Source organism: Myodes glareolus, chromosome X, assembly GCF_982192425.1.
Source record: "Myodes glareolus chromosome X, mMyoGla1.1, whole genome shotgun sequence".
NCBI lineage: Eukaryota > Metazoa > Chordata > Mammalia > Rodentia > Cricetidae > Myodes > Myodes glareolus.
In genome coordinates, this window is record NC_142053.1 from 112,274,854 (window position 1) to 112,292,924 (window position 18,071).

Below are 18,071 nucleotides of genomic sequence, written 5' to 3' on the forward strand. Positions count from 1 at the left end.
GGGGGCAGGACAGCTGTGCCTGGAGGCCGACGGAGGGCGGGGTTTCTCCTTATAGAAGCAAGTGGGAGCCTAGCAGAGGACTTATTCCCGCCTCTACCCCCGGACGACAGTAGGGGATTGGACAGTATGGAGACACTTCCTTCTACCATCCGGTGTCACGCGACCGCCTCCTCCTCCTCCTCCTCCCTCCTTTCTTAGTCTACCTTTGGGCTGGGTTGGCTGGTGATGAGCTACTTGGCTGCCGGCTGTGGAAGAGGCGACGGCTACAGCTACAATCAAGTCCGCGACCGTGACCATGGCCGAGGTGAGCAACACCGCACCACGGCTGGGTCCCCGGATCGGGAAGCCGTCTTCCAGGCCCAGGGCCCGTGCGCTCCGGTGTAGGTGCGCTGTGTTCAGAGTGAGCTGAGTAAAGACCCTAAGCATCTAAGGTTCTGTTGTGTCTCCCATCCAGAATAACGCCCAGAATAAAGCCAAGCTAATCTCTGAGACCCGGCGAAGATTCGAAGCTGAGTATGTGACAGGTGAGCATGCGTTCTAGGGCTTGAAGTGGGGTGTGCAGCGAGAAGATCTAACTTTTGCTAGGCTGCTTGGGTGTTTGCTGGCAGATGTTAGAGACCTTTTCAACCTTCCCTAGAAAGATGCTGTACGTGTTCCAAGGGTTTTGCCATGCTGTGTGCGCTGCTTCAGATGGGCAGATGGTGTGCTCGCTTCTTTCTTTAAAAGGTTAATGTAAGTAAGTTAGAAACCAGAATGTTTAGCATCTTGTGATCATGGCCCTGGCGGGCTATTTGGTAAATAGCATATTGCAGTTCATGGTTCTTGTCCTGGCCTCTCACCAGAAAATAAACCAGGAAACTGTCATTGTACTTTTGCTATACGCTTTGTACATAATTTGGTAATCCAGTTCCCTTTATTTTGCTTAATTCCGCTTCTAAAATCCAAAAGTGCTATTCACAAGTACTTATCACGCTCTGTACTTGAAAGTTTCTGTAAGTCAAATACTAAGTTGATTTATTGGTTGAACATTCAGTGTCTCAATGTCATAGATATTTGAGTTGTCAAGTACGTCTGATCAGTATTTTTAAACATTTACAATAAGTTATAAATATGGAATTTAAAAGCTCAAGTTGCCATCTGCCTTGATTGACGCTAATCTGGACCCCTCCACTAAATAGCTTACTTACATGCTCTGAGTTCCTGTTTCCATATCTGTGAAATGTAAATAAGGTTAAAGGATTAAGTAAAGAAGCTTGTTTTAGATTGTCAAGTGTAGAAGTAAAAACTAGTAGGTTGTCAATATAGATTTTGCCTCAGTCATTTGGTTACTGCGAAAGGAATTAAACTTCTGACTTTAGTGCTTACCAGAAGATTCCTATACCCCTATACTGGTCTGTGTTGTACAACAGTTGATGACCTAGAACAAGTGAAGTTCCAAATAGTCCTGTCAGTAAACCTTTTCATACCTCATGGCCAGTTTTCTTCACACACCAAACTTTGTACCAGGGAATTGCAAAAGCACTCCACTCGCTTTTACCACAGAGATCTCGCTCGTGTCTGTTATCATAGCTGGTTACAGTAAGGCCGTAGTTGTAAAATAATGCTCTATATGAATGTAATTCATAGCTACATGGTTTATAGTATACTAAGATGTAACTCGTAACTAATGAATTGATGATCTCTAATAGTCATTTACTTATGCTCAAGGGTTCAAGCAGAAGATAACTATGTTATGCAATCTCCAAGGTCTTAAAGGTCATCTTGATTCAGTCTTCTCATTTTTTTAAATGAGGGAAGTGGAGTGTAGTAAGATTAAGCAATTTTCTCAGAATCCACAGTGTTAAGAGTTTTGGCCTGGCCTTTTGGATTTCACTTTAGTAATCTTTCAGCAACGTCGCAATGTCAGATTAAGTCATGTCACTCCCCAGCCTGAAACCCTTTGGTGCCTTCCCACTGTGTGTATTTTGAAGAAAGTTCCAGTTCTTCCCAGTGGTGGCCTACAAATGCAAAGCCATATATTGCCTAGCTCTTGGCTACCTGTTCATCCTCAACTGTTATTACTGTCCTTGCTTAGTGCAGATTTGACCACCCCCTGCATTAAAAAACACACAAATAGCCAGCCAGTACACACACACACACACACACACACACACACGAAGCAAAAGTTTATTAAAGAATAGTCTAAAAACATGTGACTAATGTATTTTCTATTTGACTTTCTTTTTTAAAATGCAGTGACCCACAAAATTGACATCACACTCCAAAACCTGATCCACAGTTCGATAAATATATCTATCTACACTGCCTCACTGTGTTCTTCAAACAGAGTGTGTCTGTCTGCATCTTGGGACCTTTCCATTTCTCTAGGCCTGGGTTGCTTTTCGCCAGTTACTGTGTATGGTTAGGCCTTTTTGTTTTGTTTTGTTTTTGTCTCTTCAAGGCTTCAATGTATCTGAGTGGCCTTCGCTGGTTATTAAGTAGCTTCCTGTCCTGCGTACTTTCCCTCCTAGCCTGTAATTGTCCTGTTTGTTTACTGTTCCTTACCTCCCAGCGATGACAGATGGGATTAATTACTAGTAGCAGCCTATAGAAGTTGAAGGCAGATGCTTTATGGATTTTTCTCACCCCTCAATACCTTGCAGTGTGGAGTACATAATCCTTGAATGAATATGGCACTACTTTAAGACTTGCATTAGAAGATCATTGGAAGAACTGCCAATTCATATTAACTGACCTAACCAGCTCCCCTTTGTTACCAAAAGTCTGGCAAAGAGTAGCCTTCACAGTGTATGTCATAAAGACAAACTTTTTTTTTTTCAGAGAAAGATAGTGTTTGGCATGGGGTGGCTTTACACTTAATACACACCCTTAGGTATAGGTGAATTGGTCTGTGAGTTAGGCAAGTAGAAACCATGAAAGACTTTCTCACTTGTAAGTTGCAGGTGTACTGTAAACTAAATAAGGCTTTTTTAAGTTCATGTGGATTCTCCCTTATAAAGTTGCTATTTACAAATTAACCTTGGTAAAGATGATGTTCTTAGTGCATGTAATCCTAGAACCTCAAGAGGCTGAGGCAGGAGGACGTTTGAGTTCCAGGTAAGTATGAACGGAAGTGAAATCCCATCATTAAAAAATATAAATAGTAGCCGGGTGGTGGTAGTGCAGGCCTTTATTCAGCACCTGGGAGGCAGAGGCAAGGAGGTCTCTGTGAGTTCGAGGCCAGCCTGGTCTACAGAGCTAGTTCTAGGACAGCCAAGGATATACAAAGAAACCCTGTCTTAAAAAACCAAAAATGTGTGTGTGTGTGTGTGTGTGTGTGTGTGTGTGTGTAGAAAGAGATAAAATAAGAAAAAAACCTTAACTTTGTGTTTAGAGCATCCACTTTTGTTTTTCAGTTTCTATTGTCGTTAACAATATTTTGCTTCATAAGGTTTAAGGCGTACAAGCCATAATGATGTTTTTCCTAAAGAAAAGTATTATCCACTAGTATCTCTCTTCAGACATTCATATGAAAACAGGTTCTTGGGAATTCCAAGCTCTTTTTTTTTTTGCCTGTAGAAAATATTACCAAATATGGGAAGATTTTGAACAGGTAAAAAGAGGAAAATACAGGTCCATAATTATGGTACTTTTCTCCGTCATTGTTAACTGTGAGAAGTTCCATGCTGTGTCTCAAATAAGAAACATTTCCTGTTCTTTTCTTCTTTCTCTTTGTGACAATAATGTATTCAGCTCTGAAAGTACTCATTATCTGTTTAATTCTGTAAATCAGGGTGTCAGTATTAGTGAATGATAGAACCATTTTCCTAATTTGTGCACTCTAGTGTACATTAGAACAAGATAAACGGCTAGTTAAGGTACGCTGGATCCCAAGGACCAAGGACCAAATGGGTCCCTCCGCGTAGAGGTATTCACCCATAGTTCCAGAAAGTGGGAAGTGAAAGCAGGATTGTGAGTTCAAAAAGGTTAGCCTTGACTACTTAGAGATTTGCACTCCGCCCAAACTTCTGAGACCTTTTCTCAAAGAAAGCCAAAGATACCTGCAGCTTGGTGAGCAGGTTAGTACTGAGTTCAAAGCAATGTTAAGGAAAAGCTGAGCAGCTCCCAAACCTTAGGAAAGCTTGCTTTAAAAACGTGGTGCTAGTGGGAAATTGTAGAATCTTGAAGAGCTATTTATAGCCCCAGCAATACTGGCACACACCTTTAATCCCAGGCAGGCGGATACCTGTGAGTTCAAGGCCATCTTGGTCTACAAAGTGAGTTCCAGGACACCCGGGGCTACACAGAGAAACCCTGTCTTGAAAAACCAAAACCAACCAAACAAAAGAAGGACTGACCGTCTAGTAAGAGTTCTTGGGAATGGTTCCTTTAAAGATGATTAGGAAACCTTGGTTCCTTCCTTGTCCTGTTGTTTCCTGGCCATGTTGTTATCAGTTTGGGCCTCTTTGTTCTACCTGCCTGAGTCCTTCTTCACCACAGGTTCAAAAGCAACTAGGCAAACTGATCACACACTAAACCTTTGACACTCTGAGCCAAAATAAACCTTCACTCTCTTGATCTCTGCTATTTGCTGTGGTGACAGACAGCTGACTAACCCAGGTAGTATTTCTTATGAACTTAGGTGGAACTTGGCCAGGTAGAGAAGGTAAGCTAGGTGGGTCAGGCTTTCTGAGCAAAGGCACTGAGGCAAAAAGGTTTACATCTTGTTCAGGAAGCACTTGAAAGCTTGCTGTGCACCTGGATGAAAACAATAGAAATATGGAGTAGAGAACCTGGGATGTCCTGGGTGGTGCGTTATACTTTAGTATGTCTGCTCAAGGGCTTTGTCTGATCTTACAGGTAGAGGAATTTATTTAAATAAACTTAGTTGATAGCAGAACAGTAAAAAAGCCTGCCTACCATCTAGAATTAATTTTATAGTGGTCAATTTTCTTCTAATCTTTTGTCTATATCCTTATGAAAGCAAAAGTTTAAAGACCATCCTGATTATCATTTGTATGTTACATTTTCATTGACATGATCTTATTCCCCATTTTATAAAGTAGGCCACATTGTGTGTGTGTGTGTGTGTGTGTGTATATTTGAATCTACTAGTAAAAGACAATTGTCATTTCATTTAGATAATCTCTTTCTGCATATCTAGATTACTTCCATGTTTTTGTTAGTACAGCTTTATGAAGCAGTTCAGATTACTTCCTTTAGATTCATGTTTTGGAGTCAAATTATTGTTTTCCCAAGTACATATTTGGGGCCCATTTGATAATATATATCCAACTTCCATCATACTTGCTGCTCAAGTTGATTTCTGCTGGCCTTGTGCAATATTGTCTCTCACACCTTAGCCTTGTTCAGTGTCATCATTTCTAAACTAACAGTTTTTAAGTTTGCATTTGATTACTAGTTTGACTAAACTTCTTTTTGTATGATTATGTTTATTTATATATACACCTTTCTTTGTTTATGCCACTATCGCTGATTTTGGCACTTTTTTAAACTAAAAATCACCCATTGTGTTATGGTTTCTTCAGTTGCTATTTAAGTTGATTCCTCTCACCCAGCGATGTTTCTGACCTTTTCATTTTCATTTTGTTTTAGTCGAATGTTGATGATTTTAATGAACATAATCTCTAAAAATGAAAGAATATGCAACCGTGTACTTACTATTCAGCCTAAGATCTAGATCCATTACCTTAGATGCTTCCCATACACTGTGACATTTGAGAGACACCTTTCCTGCTTTTTGTATTACTCATTCTCTTGTTTTTCCTTAGTTTTATTGCCTAAGAAGTCTCCTCCACAAAAAACTTGATTACTATTTTTGTTTCTTTTTAACCTTTATATTTCCAGTGATTTGCCTCAGTTTGGGATTCCTTCATATTGTAATATAACTAATTTTGGAACATTGTAATAGTTTGTAGAATGCATCAAGCAGTTGAAGTTCAGTTTTTGACAGGCTTGATTTCTTATGCTGCTGCTGTGACCATTGCCTATACATTTCTGAACACAGAAAGAAAGGAGGGTCAACGGATAGAAAATATCAGTCAGACAGTAGGAATGAGTTCAAGAGCTCTTTGTACAACACAGTGAGTATAGTTAATAGCAACATTGTATACCTGTAAAGTACTAAGGCAGATTTTAGATACACTTACAATAAAAACAAAAGGTATGGGCGGGGCGGTGATGGCGCACGCCTTTAATCCCAGCCCTTGGGAGGCAAAGGCAGGCGGATCTCTGTGAGTTCGAGGCCAGCCTGGTCTGTAAGAGCTAAGTCCAGGACAGGCTCCAAAAGCCACAGAAAAACCCTGTCTCAAAAAACCGAAAAAAAGAAAAAGAAAAAGAAATGTATGGAAAAATATCTTTCCATTAGCTTGATTTATATGTTCTACAATGTATGCATAAGAACATTACATGTGCCATAATGTGTATAATTATTTGTCAGTCAGTTTTTGAAAAGGATTAATTTTTATCTTTATGATAGATCTAAAATGACCAAGTCTCTGCTTTAGAGGATGTGAAATCTGGCTTTCGTCAAAGGCTTGAGTCATAAACTTAGATGAGAATGAAGAATTGGTAGGCCTGCTTACTTTTTAATCTTTAGTCCCAGTAATGACCCTGTGCGTTGCCTAGCAAATATCCTTTTATCTTTCAGTGGGTTTTTAAAATTCATATCTCTATGTAATTTATCCCTAGTCATATAACACCCTGATCAAAAGACAACTGAGGGGAAAAATGGATTAATTCGCTTACCATCAGTGTTATGGGTGAGTGGGAACAGGAACTTCAAATAGCAAGTCCCACTGTATCTACAATCAAGAAAAGAGCAAAATGCATGCATCTAGACTCATTTGCTTACTTGCATATGCTCCATTTCTCCCCTCTTCCGTGGTTCTGGACTTCTTGTCAAGGTAATGGCACTGCCTACAGTGGGCTGGGCCTTGTCACTTCAAGTAACTTGATTAAGACAGTCCTCCACAGACATGCCCACAGTCCAGCCCAGTGTAGACAGTCCCTCACTTGAGACTCTTCCTGGATGTTTGTAGGCCATAGCAAGATGACAGTAAGCTAACCATCACAATAAAATATCTAGAAGAACCAAGTGTGGTCGGTCAGGTCTGTAATCCCAGCACTTGAGATGAACATAGGAAATCAGGAGTTGAAAGCCAGCCTGAGCTCCGTAGTGGGTCTGAGGCCCTTCTGGGCTACATGGATTCCTGTCTCAAAATTAAAAGAAATGAAACAACAGCAATAAAAGATCTATAGACTATTGACTAGACCTTCCCAAAGGACTCTCTCCTGCTTCAGTCACCATTTTACAAAGAATGAGAGGACATAAATTTGATACATTTCACTAAACAACGTAACAATGTTACACAGTTTATGTTCATGTACAACTTATTCATTTACCTTTTCTAGTTGCCATGGTTCTTTTTTCATTATACTGCTGTGTATTCTCAGTGAACAAGACATTCGGCAACTCAAAAACTACTTAATGATGTATGTAGCTTTAAAAATTCAAGTTCCTAGAATTAAAAAGGAAACTCAAGAAATCTATAAACATGCGAAGGAATCAATTCCAGCAGATTTCTTTCACAACTAGAACACAGCAGGTGAAAATACTCTTAAGATTTTATATTTTATCAGCACAGTGAACAAACTTGATTGTAGACACACAGTTGAGTCGCCTTGTTGTATGTGTTTGTGTGTGCGTATGTAGGTTTTCCTAACCAACAAATAGAAAATGGATACAGGAGCTTTTGCAAACATTTCTCTTGTGATAAGTAAGAAAAGAAGTCTCAGAAAGTTCTAAAGCAACTAGATCAGAAAGGCTGGGTTCTCACACCATAAGGCAAGTATATTTGGAATCATAATAAGCAGGTACTTAGAAACAAATTAAGTTTTAAGAAGCTAAAACAACATACTTCTATGGATTAATAACCTCCCAGCAATGTGTGCGGTTCTTTCTTCTGCTAAATAACCCGGGGCTTAATGAGAGTAGCAAAAAAATGTTAACACTAGGAGAACGTGTATATGGAAAGATCAGGGGTAATTTTAGCTGAAGTCAGTAAGCTTGGTTTTTCTTTTCAATTCAGGGTCTTTGCTGCCTCGGTATTGGATAACTTTATTTTCTATTCTGTACATTTTTAACTTTTCAAAAGGGCAAGAACAATGCAATCTATTATTAAAGATCGGGGCCCTGAGAAATGTCGGGGTAGGTGGGGGGCAGACTTATACAGAGATAATCATTCTGATTTAAAGTTTTCATGTGCATCTATTGTTGGTAGGCATTAGGAGGATGGGAGGTGACTTTCCTACGTCCCTGACCTCTTGCAGCTCAGCAGAGCAGGAACAGCCTCAGCCCGCACTCCCCTCATGCCCTCTGCCTCATTACACAGGCTCTTCGACATTTGCACTTGTGATTTAAAGAGCTGTTTCCTTAAAAATGAATGCTTATTGCTTATTTTTCAGTGTTTCCATGGGACATTTGTGCATGTGTGTGAGTTGGAGATTGAACCCAGGGATTCATACATGCTAGGCTAGCACACTGCCATCCCTCCATTGAGTTGTATAACTTAGCCATTTTTTTTCTCAGTTTTTAGTTTGAAAAGGTATCTGTTAAGTCACCTGCCTGTCCTTGAATTCACTGTGTAGCTGGAGCAGGCCTTGGACTCCTGAGTAACCGGAATTGCAGGCTTGTGTCACCAAGCCTGGATTTTTAATGAGATGGGCCCCACATTTGATTTGGACTAAAAAGAGCACACACCAAATTGTATATAATGAGTCCACACTGAGGCCTGACACAGTCCATCATATGTAGGAATGGCCAAAATCCATTAAGTCTCCTTAGCCTGGATAATTAGCTGGTGACTGGTGAAAATTTAGACCTTGGTGCTCTTGAAGGAAAACAGCTGAATTAGTAGAATGTTCCACCTTCCCTGCAACTGAGTAGAGATCATCCAAGGCCTGTTTTTATACAGCCCTCGCCTGAGAATTATTTGGGTCAGTTTGTATTTTAAAGGACTTTCTAATACACATACAAGGAATCAGCAACAGGATATCTGTGTCCCTCAAGGTTTAAGATGTTTACCATCTAACCCTACATGGGGTATGGTGGTGGGAATTGCCAAGCCCTGCAGTCGACCAGAGGTTCACTAGGTATGGTCCTTATGCCAGCTTTCTGATGCTTGGATCGCCTCCAAAATTCACAATCTAGGTACGGAACCTGTGTTACCAGCCCTTAGTGGTTCTGATGCACGCTGCAACATGAGACTTGTTCTGTCATAGATCACCTTTTACTCAGTCTTCCAGATAGCTTGACAGATATGGAGAGATTCCGAGTAGATGTGGTCAACCGCTAAGGGGGTGGTTTTTGTCGATGTTATTGTTGTTTCGTTTCCCAATGACTTCCATTCTCAACACATCCATAGTTTGCCCTTCTCTCCCAAACCCCTGTTCGAACTTTCATCCGATCTATACTAAAGATTCATGGAGGAATCTAAGGCCTATGTATGAAAACAAGAGGTCTGGGGGCTCATCAAAATGGCTCAGTGGTGCCATCAAAAGGTGCAGACCACCAACTCTGACAAACTGAGTTCAATTCCTGGAACACACATGGTAGGAGAGAACTGGCTCCATCCAGGTTATCCTCTGACCACCACACATGCACACTGTAAATAATACAAAGAAATTGATGAGTAATATAATGAATTTTAAAAGAAAACTGTGGATTTTAGTGTACCAAGTATGGTTAGTCAGTTCCTCAACTGTGTGATCCAAAGTCATAGAATGCTGACTGGTCACTTCCTTCCCTGTTCCCATATCCCTCTTTTCTCTTGCTGTCTTCTACTCTCTCCCTCCTGCCTCCCTTGGCCCTTTCCCTATTTCCTTTTGTTCTTTATCCCTGCTTCTACTCTTCTCCTGCCTCCCTCGGCTAACCTTTGCCTCTTCCCCTCTCCAGCTGTCTCTCATTTTTTCCCCTTTATCTGATTTCAGGTCTGCTTGTCCAGGGTTAAGGTTAAGACAGCAGCAGCAGTATTTCCTGTGTAAATTCATTCCTGTTCATGAGCATGTTAAACGGGAACTTCTGACTGCAGAGATGGGGATCCATGAACACTAGCAAAGGAAGAGGGCTTTACATGGCCAGGAGTGGCCAGTGTCTTGATGGCAGTGCTACCAAGGGTAATAACGTTAGTGATAGCATCTCGCTGTTTATGCCACTTATGAATACTTTTCTACCAAAGCTCTTCTCAGTATAGTCTGGGACCCTAGTGGTCCTAGTGGGCGCCTAAGACTTTTCCAGAGCTTCTGAGGTCAAACGGTTTTTAATCATAGTCCTAAGATATAATTTGCTTTTTCCATTGTGCTGACATTTGTACTGATTATACAAAAGCAATACCAGGGAAAACTGCTGACCCTGTGACTGGAGCCAAGGAAAGTAGTCACTGTGGTGCTTATCCTGTTCATGAAAGAAGGAGACGAAGTAGTCAGATAATCTTAGAAGCTCTCTAATGATACTGCTAATTTTATTAAACCTTGATCTTTGAAGACCTGTGCTTTTAATGCCTTGTATGAGAAAATGGGGGTGTACCCATAGACCATTTCTCCATGGTAAGTGTGTTTGACTTGGGAGCTTACTTAGTCCCCTTTTCACTGAGCACCATTTTTATTTGGAAGACGAGCTTCAAAGTAAACTGTGCTTATGCTAACTGGGACTGTGTGGCAGACATTTTCCTGCAAGTGAATGGAGGCAGCTATAATATTAAGGAAAATATCCTACTGGTACAATGGCCAAATGGAGTAAGCCCTCCTTAATAAGACAGAGGCTATGTTAACTCTTTTAAAGCTGTCTTATGCTCTCAAACGTTATTTACTGTTAAAGGAAAAACGTGCTTGTGATGCTAGTGAATCTTCAAATTACAGAGCTAAGACTATTTCCTGAAGTTTATGTAGTGTGGAAACACTTATTTTCTAGATTAGAAAAATCGAGCCCATACATTAAAACCTTCACCCCAGATGACATTTCACAAATGTGCGATTTATGGTCTCATATTGTGTAGTGTTTTTACATTTCCACACACTTTGATCCGTTCTTTTTCATCGGAGCCTCACGCAGGACTCTGTGTGTCTAAAACAGTTTGAAGATGAGAAAGTGGAGACTCAAAGAGGTTAATTGTCTTAATGCACTTTACCCTTTCCTGCCCTCCCATCTGTTAGCTCAAGGCCCTGAACTAAAGGCAGTACAAGTGGAGAGGAGGTAGACGATGTACAACCTAGCAACTAAATACTTGTGAAAGAAAAGGAGATACAGAAACCAGGGAATTTCCCAGATCTGTTTGCTTTAGCATTTAAGAGGGAATGGATGGTTGAAGAAATGAAAATAAAGACAGACTAGAGTCTGTCAATAAATGTGTCATCTGCTTTGGGGAATTCTTTTTGTTTGTTTGTTTTTCGAGACAGTGTTTCTCTGTGGGATAGCCCTAGCTGGAACTAGCTTGGTGTACTAGGCTGGCCTTGAACTCACAGAGATCCACCTGCCTTTGCTTCCCTGGGATTAAAGGTGTCTGCCACCGCCACCCAGCTGGGGAATTCTCAAGGCATAAAGACTGGGACTTTCCTGTTTGCTTGAGGTGTGTGTGCGCACCAGTGGTCTCTGATTCAAGAGACATATGAATGGATGCCTTAGGAAAAGCTTAAATGAAGACCTGTTGCTGCAGCTCACCCAAGAATGACTCTTGGTCACAGGAAATATTTGTAAGAAGAGGAAGTATCTGAAAAGATTGCTCCCAAATGGTCGAATTTAGATGTACAAAGGTGATTACCTGGAGACAAGAATTCCCTCACGATAAACTAGTGAGGCGAGCATAGCATGTAGATAGCACTACAAGGAGGCTGATCTGGTGGAGAAGTCAGTGGGGAATGTGGCATGTGTATGAAGACACACAATTATAATTAAATATAATCACTCCACTAAATTATTGAAGATGTTGGCCTCAGAGTCTAAAAACATGATGCTGCTGCATGTTATAATTTAGATGTAAACTATTTCCTGAAAAAAAAGCTTGTGTGTTGAAGGCCTTGGTCCCCAGCTGGTAGCAGATAAGAAGTGACTGAGTCACATCAGTGGACAAATCCACTGATGAGTTTGTAGCTGAGTGGTCTGTTAGGAAATGGGGCCTTGCTGGAAGAAGTTAGTCACTGGGGGAATGTGCATTTGAACAGTATACCTATTCCCTGGCCCCTTGCTGGCTGTCTCTCTGCTTCCTGGCTGCCATGATATGAGCAGTTTTGTTCCCGAGTACCATTCTACCATGACAAGCTGTCTCATCACAGACCGAGGAAGAACAGAGACAGTTGGCACAGACTTGACCCCTTGAAGCTGTGAGCCAAGATCAGTGCTTCCTTAGCTGCTCTCGGCAGTGCACCCACGTAACCGCAGTACTTGGGGGACGGAGGAAGAAGGACTACAAATTAGAGATCACCTTATAATCCACAAAAAACTCTTTCCTTCCTTCCTTTGATTTTGTCGCAGGAATGAAGTATTAGCTAGTACACTTTAGATAATGGACAGTTTTCTGTGCCATGTGCAGAAGTACACAGCAAGAATTCTAGCTACCAAGTCTGGGGCAAGAAGATGACTTGAGCTCCAAGAATCCAAAGACATCCTGGACAGCGTAGTTAGACATCTTCTCAAATCTATAGACTTTAGATAACTTTATTCTGCTCTCACTTAGACATCCAGTCGATTCCTTAGCTTGCATTTTTACCTGAAAAATATCCCTGTGTGTGTGTGTATCTTGGAAAAGTATGTCTTTGTCTTCCAGAGCCTTCTTCTCTTTGCCATTATTTTTATTTGTCACAGCAGAATTAACCTGATTTAGATGTTCACTATTGTTTTTTCCCTAGAAAAGTCAGAAAAATATGATGCACGTGATGTTGAAAGGCTTCAACAAGATGATAACTGGGTTGAAAGTTACTTGCTTGGGAGACATAATGTTGTGGATGAAACCCTGAAGATGCTTGATGAGAGTTTCCAGTGGAGGAAAGAATTTTCTGTCAACGGTAAGCTGTCAGACTTCACCTGGACAGGGTAATACCATCTATGCAAATGTCACTGTTAGACACTTGTCTGTGTTTTCACACATCCCTAGTAGTCATTATAAACACTAGAATGTTACCCTTAGGGTCCTCATCATACTTTCAAATGGACAGTGTGGGACAAAAATCTTAGAAGGAGAATCATTCATAAAATCAGATCACGGTTGCTCAGTCACACATCATCACTAAAAGCCTGGTTGCCTAATTTGTGTTTGGTTCGATGCCATTAAACAATGGAGAAATAATAAGCTGTTGCTGTCCTGTTTTGCTTTGTCCTATCCTCGGAGTACCTCGTGCTGGGAGTGTTCTGTAACTGAGTGGGGAGCCTAGAAAAGCAAGGATTCCCAGTGACGGACTTCTAACCTCTTGCACTAGATCAAAATCTGTCATCAAAGTGTGTGTTTGAAATCTTAGAGGGAATTTTACAGCAGTTTGCAGATGTGTGGAGAATGCTGCTGGAACCTGTTGTCTCCCTCTAAAACGTTAGCAAGAATAAGTAGACATATTGCTCATTTCAGCTCCCTATACAGCATCACCTGTCCTAGATGACTGGGGCTCTGGAGTGACTGGGTCTAAAGACTTAATGCACAATAGCCAACAAATCTAGAGCTAATGTGCCCCCCCATTCTTTATTTTAGAGTCCACAAGAAAGGGCATACCGAAAATATAAGAAGTAAAATGATGGGAAATGTAAGCACTGTAGTCAGTTTAAACAAAGAAACGTGTATTAGTCAAAAATGGAGCACATATCTGCAATTTCTAAATCTTTTTTTTAGCTCATTGAGGATGTCATACTAAATTCAACAATGCATGTATTCTTGCACAGGTTGCTAGTTCCTGGTCACATACAGCAAAGATATGAGCTAGGCAGAGGGAATGAAAGAGAAATTTGGAAAGTTCTCTGGGAAGTGCTGGCGAAGGAAACATGAGTGTGCGCCTTCCGTGTGCTGCCTTGCCGCATTGGTCCTCAGCCTCCCTTAGACACTAGTTAGGTCTGTTGTTTGTTTTTCCTGCTAAAGAAGTTTAGGTTTTTTCTTGAATTATTTCCCACCTGCTCTAGAACATTAGCGTTTACTGTATGTATATTAAACTTTGTAGAAAAATTCCATCTTGGGGTTGGGGAGATAGCACAGTAGGTAAACTGCTTGTTGTGTAAGCATGACTAGGTTGAGATCCCTAGCATTCCCTTCAAAAGCTAGCCATGGGAACATGCACTTGTGATTGGAATGCTGGGCATGGAGGGTGGGGCAAAGCCAGTATCCCAGGGGGCTTTGCTGGCCAGCTAGTATAATATAACCAAATCTGTTCATCGAGCTCTAGATTCAGTGAGATACTCTCTCACGAAATCAAGGTGAGAGTGGTAGAGGAAAGCAACCTACATTAGTGCCTGCTCTATATACATGCACACACGGGGAGGGGGCTAGAGAGGAAGAGAAGAAACACAGAGAAAAGTCGCAACTTGCTAGACAAAATAGTGATATTTGTCCCCTTCAAATTCCAAGGTTGTGTGAGTATTTTACTAATGTAGCTTTTGTTTGTTTAGGGGGAACCTAGGAATGGAATCTATGACCTTGTCTGTGCTAAACATGTACCCTCCTACCACTGGATTACACCCAGACCCCACCCCACCCCCAGTGTTAAATCAAATGTGTGAACATGTATTGATAAGTCAAATCGTGGCTTGAAAGCCGACCAGAATCTGCAGATACCCACCAAAATAAGTTTTCCAGTTCTTTCCAGCATCTGTAAATCTTGTGTTAGTTTTTCTCAGCAGGAAATAGCTTTTGTGTTACCAGCCACTCTTTCTAATTTTTGAATAAGTTCTGTTTTAGACAATATTTAAGTAAGTTGCATCTTGTTCAAATTCAAGTGATCGTTGAACTGCTGTGTACCATTACCTTGACAGTGTGAGTTTTCTTTTAGGTACATAGGTTACTGTTACTGATCAGAGTTTACCACTTTCCAGATCTTAACGAATCCTCTATTCCAAGGTGGTTATTAGAACTTGGTGGTATTTATCTCCATGGCTATGACAAAGAAGGAAACAAATTATGTAAGTATATTCTGTTCATACCCTAGCTTTTTAAGATTTTAAAATGTATGTCTGTGTCTCGATTAATAATCACAGAACTTTTCTATATGTAGATGTAACAAATATCCTGCAACTAGACGTGTGTGGCCATCTTTACCCCTGTCAAATAATATCAAGGCATAGTTTGCATTATCACAAACTAAGCATAAACACAAGTGCTGTTTCTTAGTTACTTATCTAGTTCTGTGATAACACTGATAAGACCTCATGACCAAGGCAACTTAATAAAAGTGTTTATTTAGGGCTTCTGGTTTCAGAAGGTTAGAGTCCACTACCACCATAATGGAGAGGATGGTAGCAGGCAGGCGCTTGAGCAGTGGTAACACAGCCCGCGTCATTTCAGTTAGTCGTTGTCTTCTTTCTCCTTGTTGGTAGCACTTCACCTAGTATGTATTTTTATGGAGAATCTTTTGATAGTTGCTAAATATGCAAAATGGCTTTTAAGTCTCTCCTGGTCTCCTCTTACTGAAATCTGTTTGGCAATGGGAAGAATAGCAGTCATCTGCTGTCCACATGACTTTCTTCTCCCTTCCACTTCCCCCAGTCTAGCTCCAGGTGTTACTAAGTCTGGGAGAGCCTGCATGTGCATCTTGCTTGCCTTTTCTTCAGCTGTTAGCTATACTATATTTTGACAGTACAGTGCACTTTCCTCTTATCCCTGCTTCTTTCTTTGCCATTTCCTTTTCTTAGAACTCTTTCGTGGTTTGCTCCTGAAATGTGTTTTCCAGAGCCTGTGTTTTTCGTGGTTTCTTATACTTTGCAGCTGATACTGTCCCATGGGGTCATCTCAGATACATCAGCTTTAGCAGTCTCCCAATTCACAGTGCAGGTCCCGTGCAACTCCCAACCTACTTGCACATACCCAGCTGCTTGCCACCTGCTGTCCCTCGACTGTGAGCCACCTTCAACATGCCCTACAGCTCACCCTCATGTCCTGCCACCTGCTGTCCCTCGACTGTGAACCACCTTCAACATGCTCTACAACTTATGTCCTGCCACTCATGTTCCTTCTGGATTCTCAGCTCTGGCCCATTTCTTGGCTCTCCCTGTAATTTTGCTTCATTTTGGTTTCTGTTTTATCTTTACCAGCCACTTCCTCAGTTCTGTCCTGCCTAGCCTGTTCTGTTATTGCCAGTTCCTTCCCAGGTTGTGACGAGATAGATTGCCTCCCTGGCCTCTTTTCCACTCCAACCTCTATGGCACTGCCAAGCTAGGTTTTGAAATAGGAAAACCAAAACAGAGCTAGGACTTCAGAGTCATCTAGCCGTCCCCTGCTTCTGCTCTGCCTCTCTTCTCCCTGTCCCATTTCACCCTGCACGGCACTCCCAGGCCTCCCTCCTGCCTGTCTGTGTGTCCACTCCCCTCCAAGGCACTCCCCAGGCCTCCCTCCTGCCTGTCTGTGTGTCCTCCCCTGCAAGGCATTCCCCAGGCCTCCCTCCTGCCTGTCTGTGTGTCCTCCCCTGCAAGGCACTCCCCGGGCCTCCCTGGTGCCTGTCTGTGTGTCCTCTTACCGGCACAGCATTCCCCAGGCCTCGCTCCTGCCTGTCTGTGTGTCCTCCCCTGCAAGGCATTCCCCAGGCCTCCCTCCTGCCTGTGTGTCTGTTCGGGTGAAACATGTTTTCTAGCATTTGATCAGACCAGTGGCTTTCCTCTTAAGTAAGCATAGAGAAGAGCACTTCTGGGTTATTACAAAGTGTTGTTTGGTCACCTGCATTCTCTCTTCACCTCACTTAAAAGTGACGTCTGTTTATTTCGTAAAGTAGCCTCTCTGCTACTCTTTAATTTAAAGGTCCCAAGTGTAACTATTTTCCTTGTAAGGAGGCAAGAGATGTATTTTATTCAAAACAAGATGAATTTTAAATGGAGGAACATGCCAAGGGAAGGATATATATCCAATAAAATGCTACAGATAATATGCGTATTTTTTTTATCTGCTGTTTTGCTTTAAGTCTGGATCAGAGTGAAGTATCATATAAAAGACCAGAAAACCATAATGGACAAAAAGAAGCTCATAGCGTTCTGGTTGGAACGATATGCCAAGAGAGAAAATGGGAAGCCTATCACAGTGATGTTTGACATGTCAGAAACTGGACTCAATAGCATAGTAAGCATTCTTCATTAATCCTAAATCATGCTTTGTTCTGGTTTCCTCTGTTTTCCCTGTTTTCTTGCCATCCAAATAATGTTGTAATGAAGCTAGCAGAATTCAAAAGGATTATTTTTCCCCTTGCATTCTATGTGAAGCCAAATGTGGAATAGGGTTTGCCGAGAATTCAATTTGCTTCAGTATTTGGTATGAGTACTATGTTTCCTAACAGTGTTCCATGTCTGGCGTGAAAGATGAGGAGGTAAGACATGGAGGCCAGTAGGACATGGGTCATTGTGGTGAACACTGAACTTTTTGACCATGCTAATATCCCCCAGCACCAACCACCATGCCTGGCACAGAATAACATAGTCACTAAGTACTGAATACGTGCATGAACACATGCGTACTCTCTGTTATCTTATATTTCTGCCTTGTCTTAAAGTTACAAGATGTTCATGTGGGTGTCCCTCATCTAACATACTGTGCTTTTGTCGGACACTTGTGTATACCTCTTGAATGTTTTTATTTGTTCATTTTATTTAGTAATCTTGGGGATTTTACCAGCCTAAAAACTTAGTTAAATCACTAGTTAGAATAACAATACATTATCCTATGTATACCAATGGCTATAGCTACTTGTGAAGCTGAGGTATAAAGATCATTTAAACCTAGGAGTTCACAGATAGCTTGGACAGCATGGTGAGACCGTTTAAAAAAATAATGAGTAGGAAAAAGTCTAGATGGCCAACATAACAAAATGGTAAATTATGTTATATCTAATTGATAAGGTATACATAA

At 41.3% G+C, this 18,071-nt stretch overlaps 1 protein-coding gene across 5 annotated transcripts in view; it reads left to right on the plus strand.

Moving 5' to 3' along the window:
- The first annotated feature begins 137 nt into the window (after nt 1–137).
- Mospd2 (motile sperm domain containing 2) overlaps nt 138–18,071 on the plus strand; it is a 106,337-nt gene continuing 88,403 nt past the window's right edge. For 2 of the 5 annotated variants that reach the window (XM_048446196.3, XM_048446200.3), the window contains exons 1-5: nt 142–304; nt 455–524; nt 12,901–13,056; nt 15,059–15,145; nt 17,134–17,288. In XM_048446196.3, coding sequence (XP_048302153.2) covers nt 296–304; nt 455–524; nt 12,901–13,056; nt 15,059–15,145; nt 17,134–17,288 — 477 coding nt within the window. In that variant the 5' untranslated portion in view covers nt 142–295. Of the gene's footprint in view, nt 305–454; nt 525–12,900; nt 13,057–15,058; nt 15,146–17,133; nt 17,289–18,071 lie in introns of all 5 variants that reach the window. The other 3 variants (XM_048446198.3, XM_085684572.2, XM_048446199.3) reach the window with 3 other exon arrangements.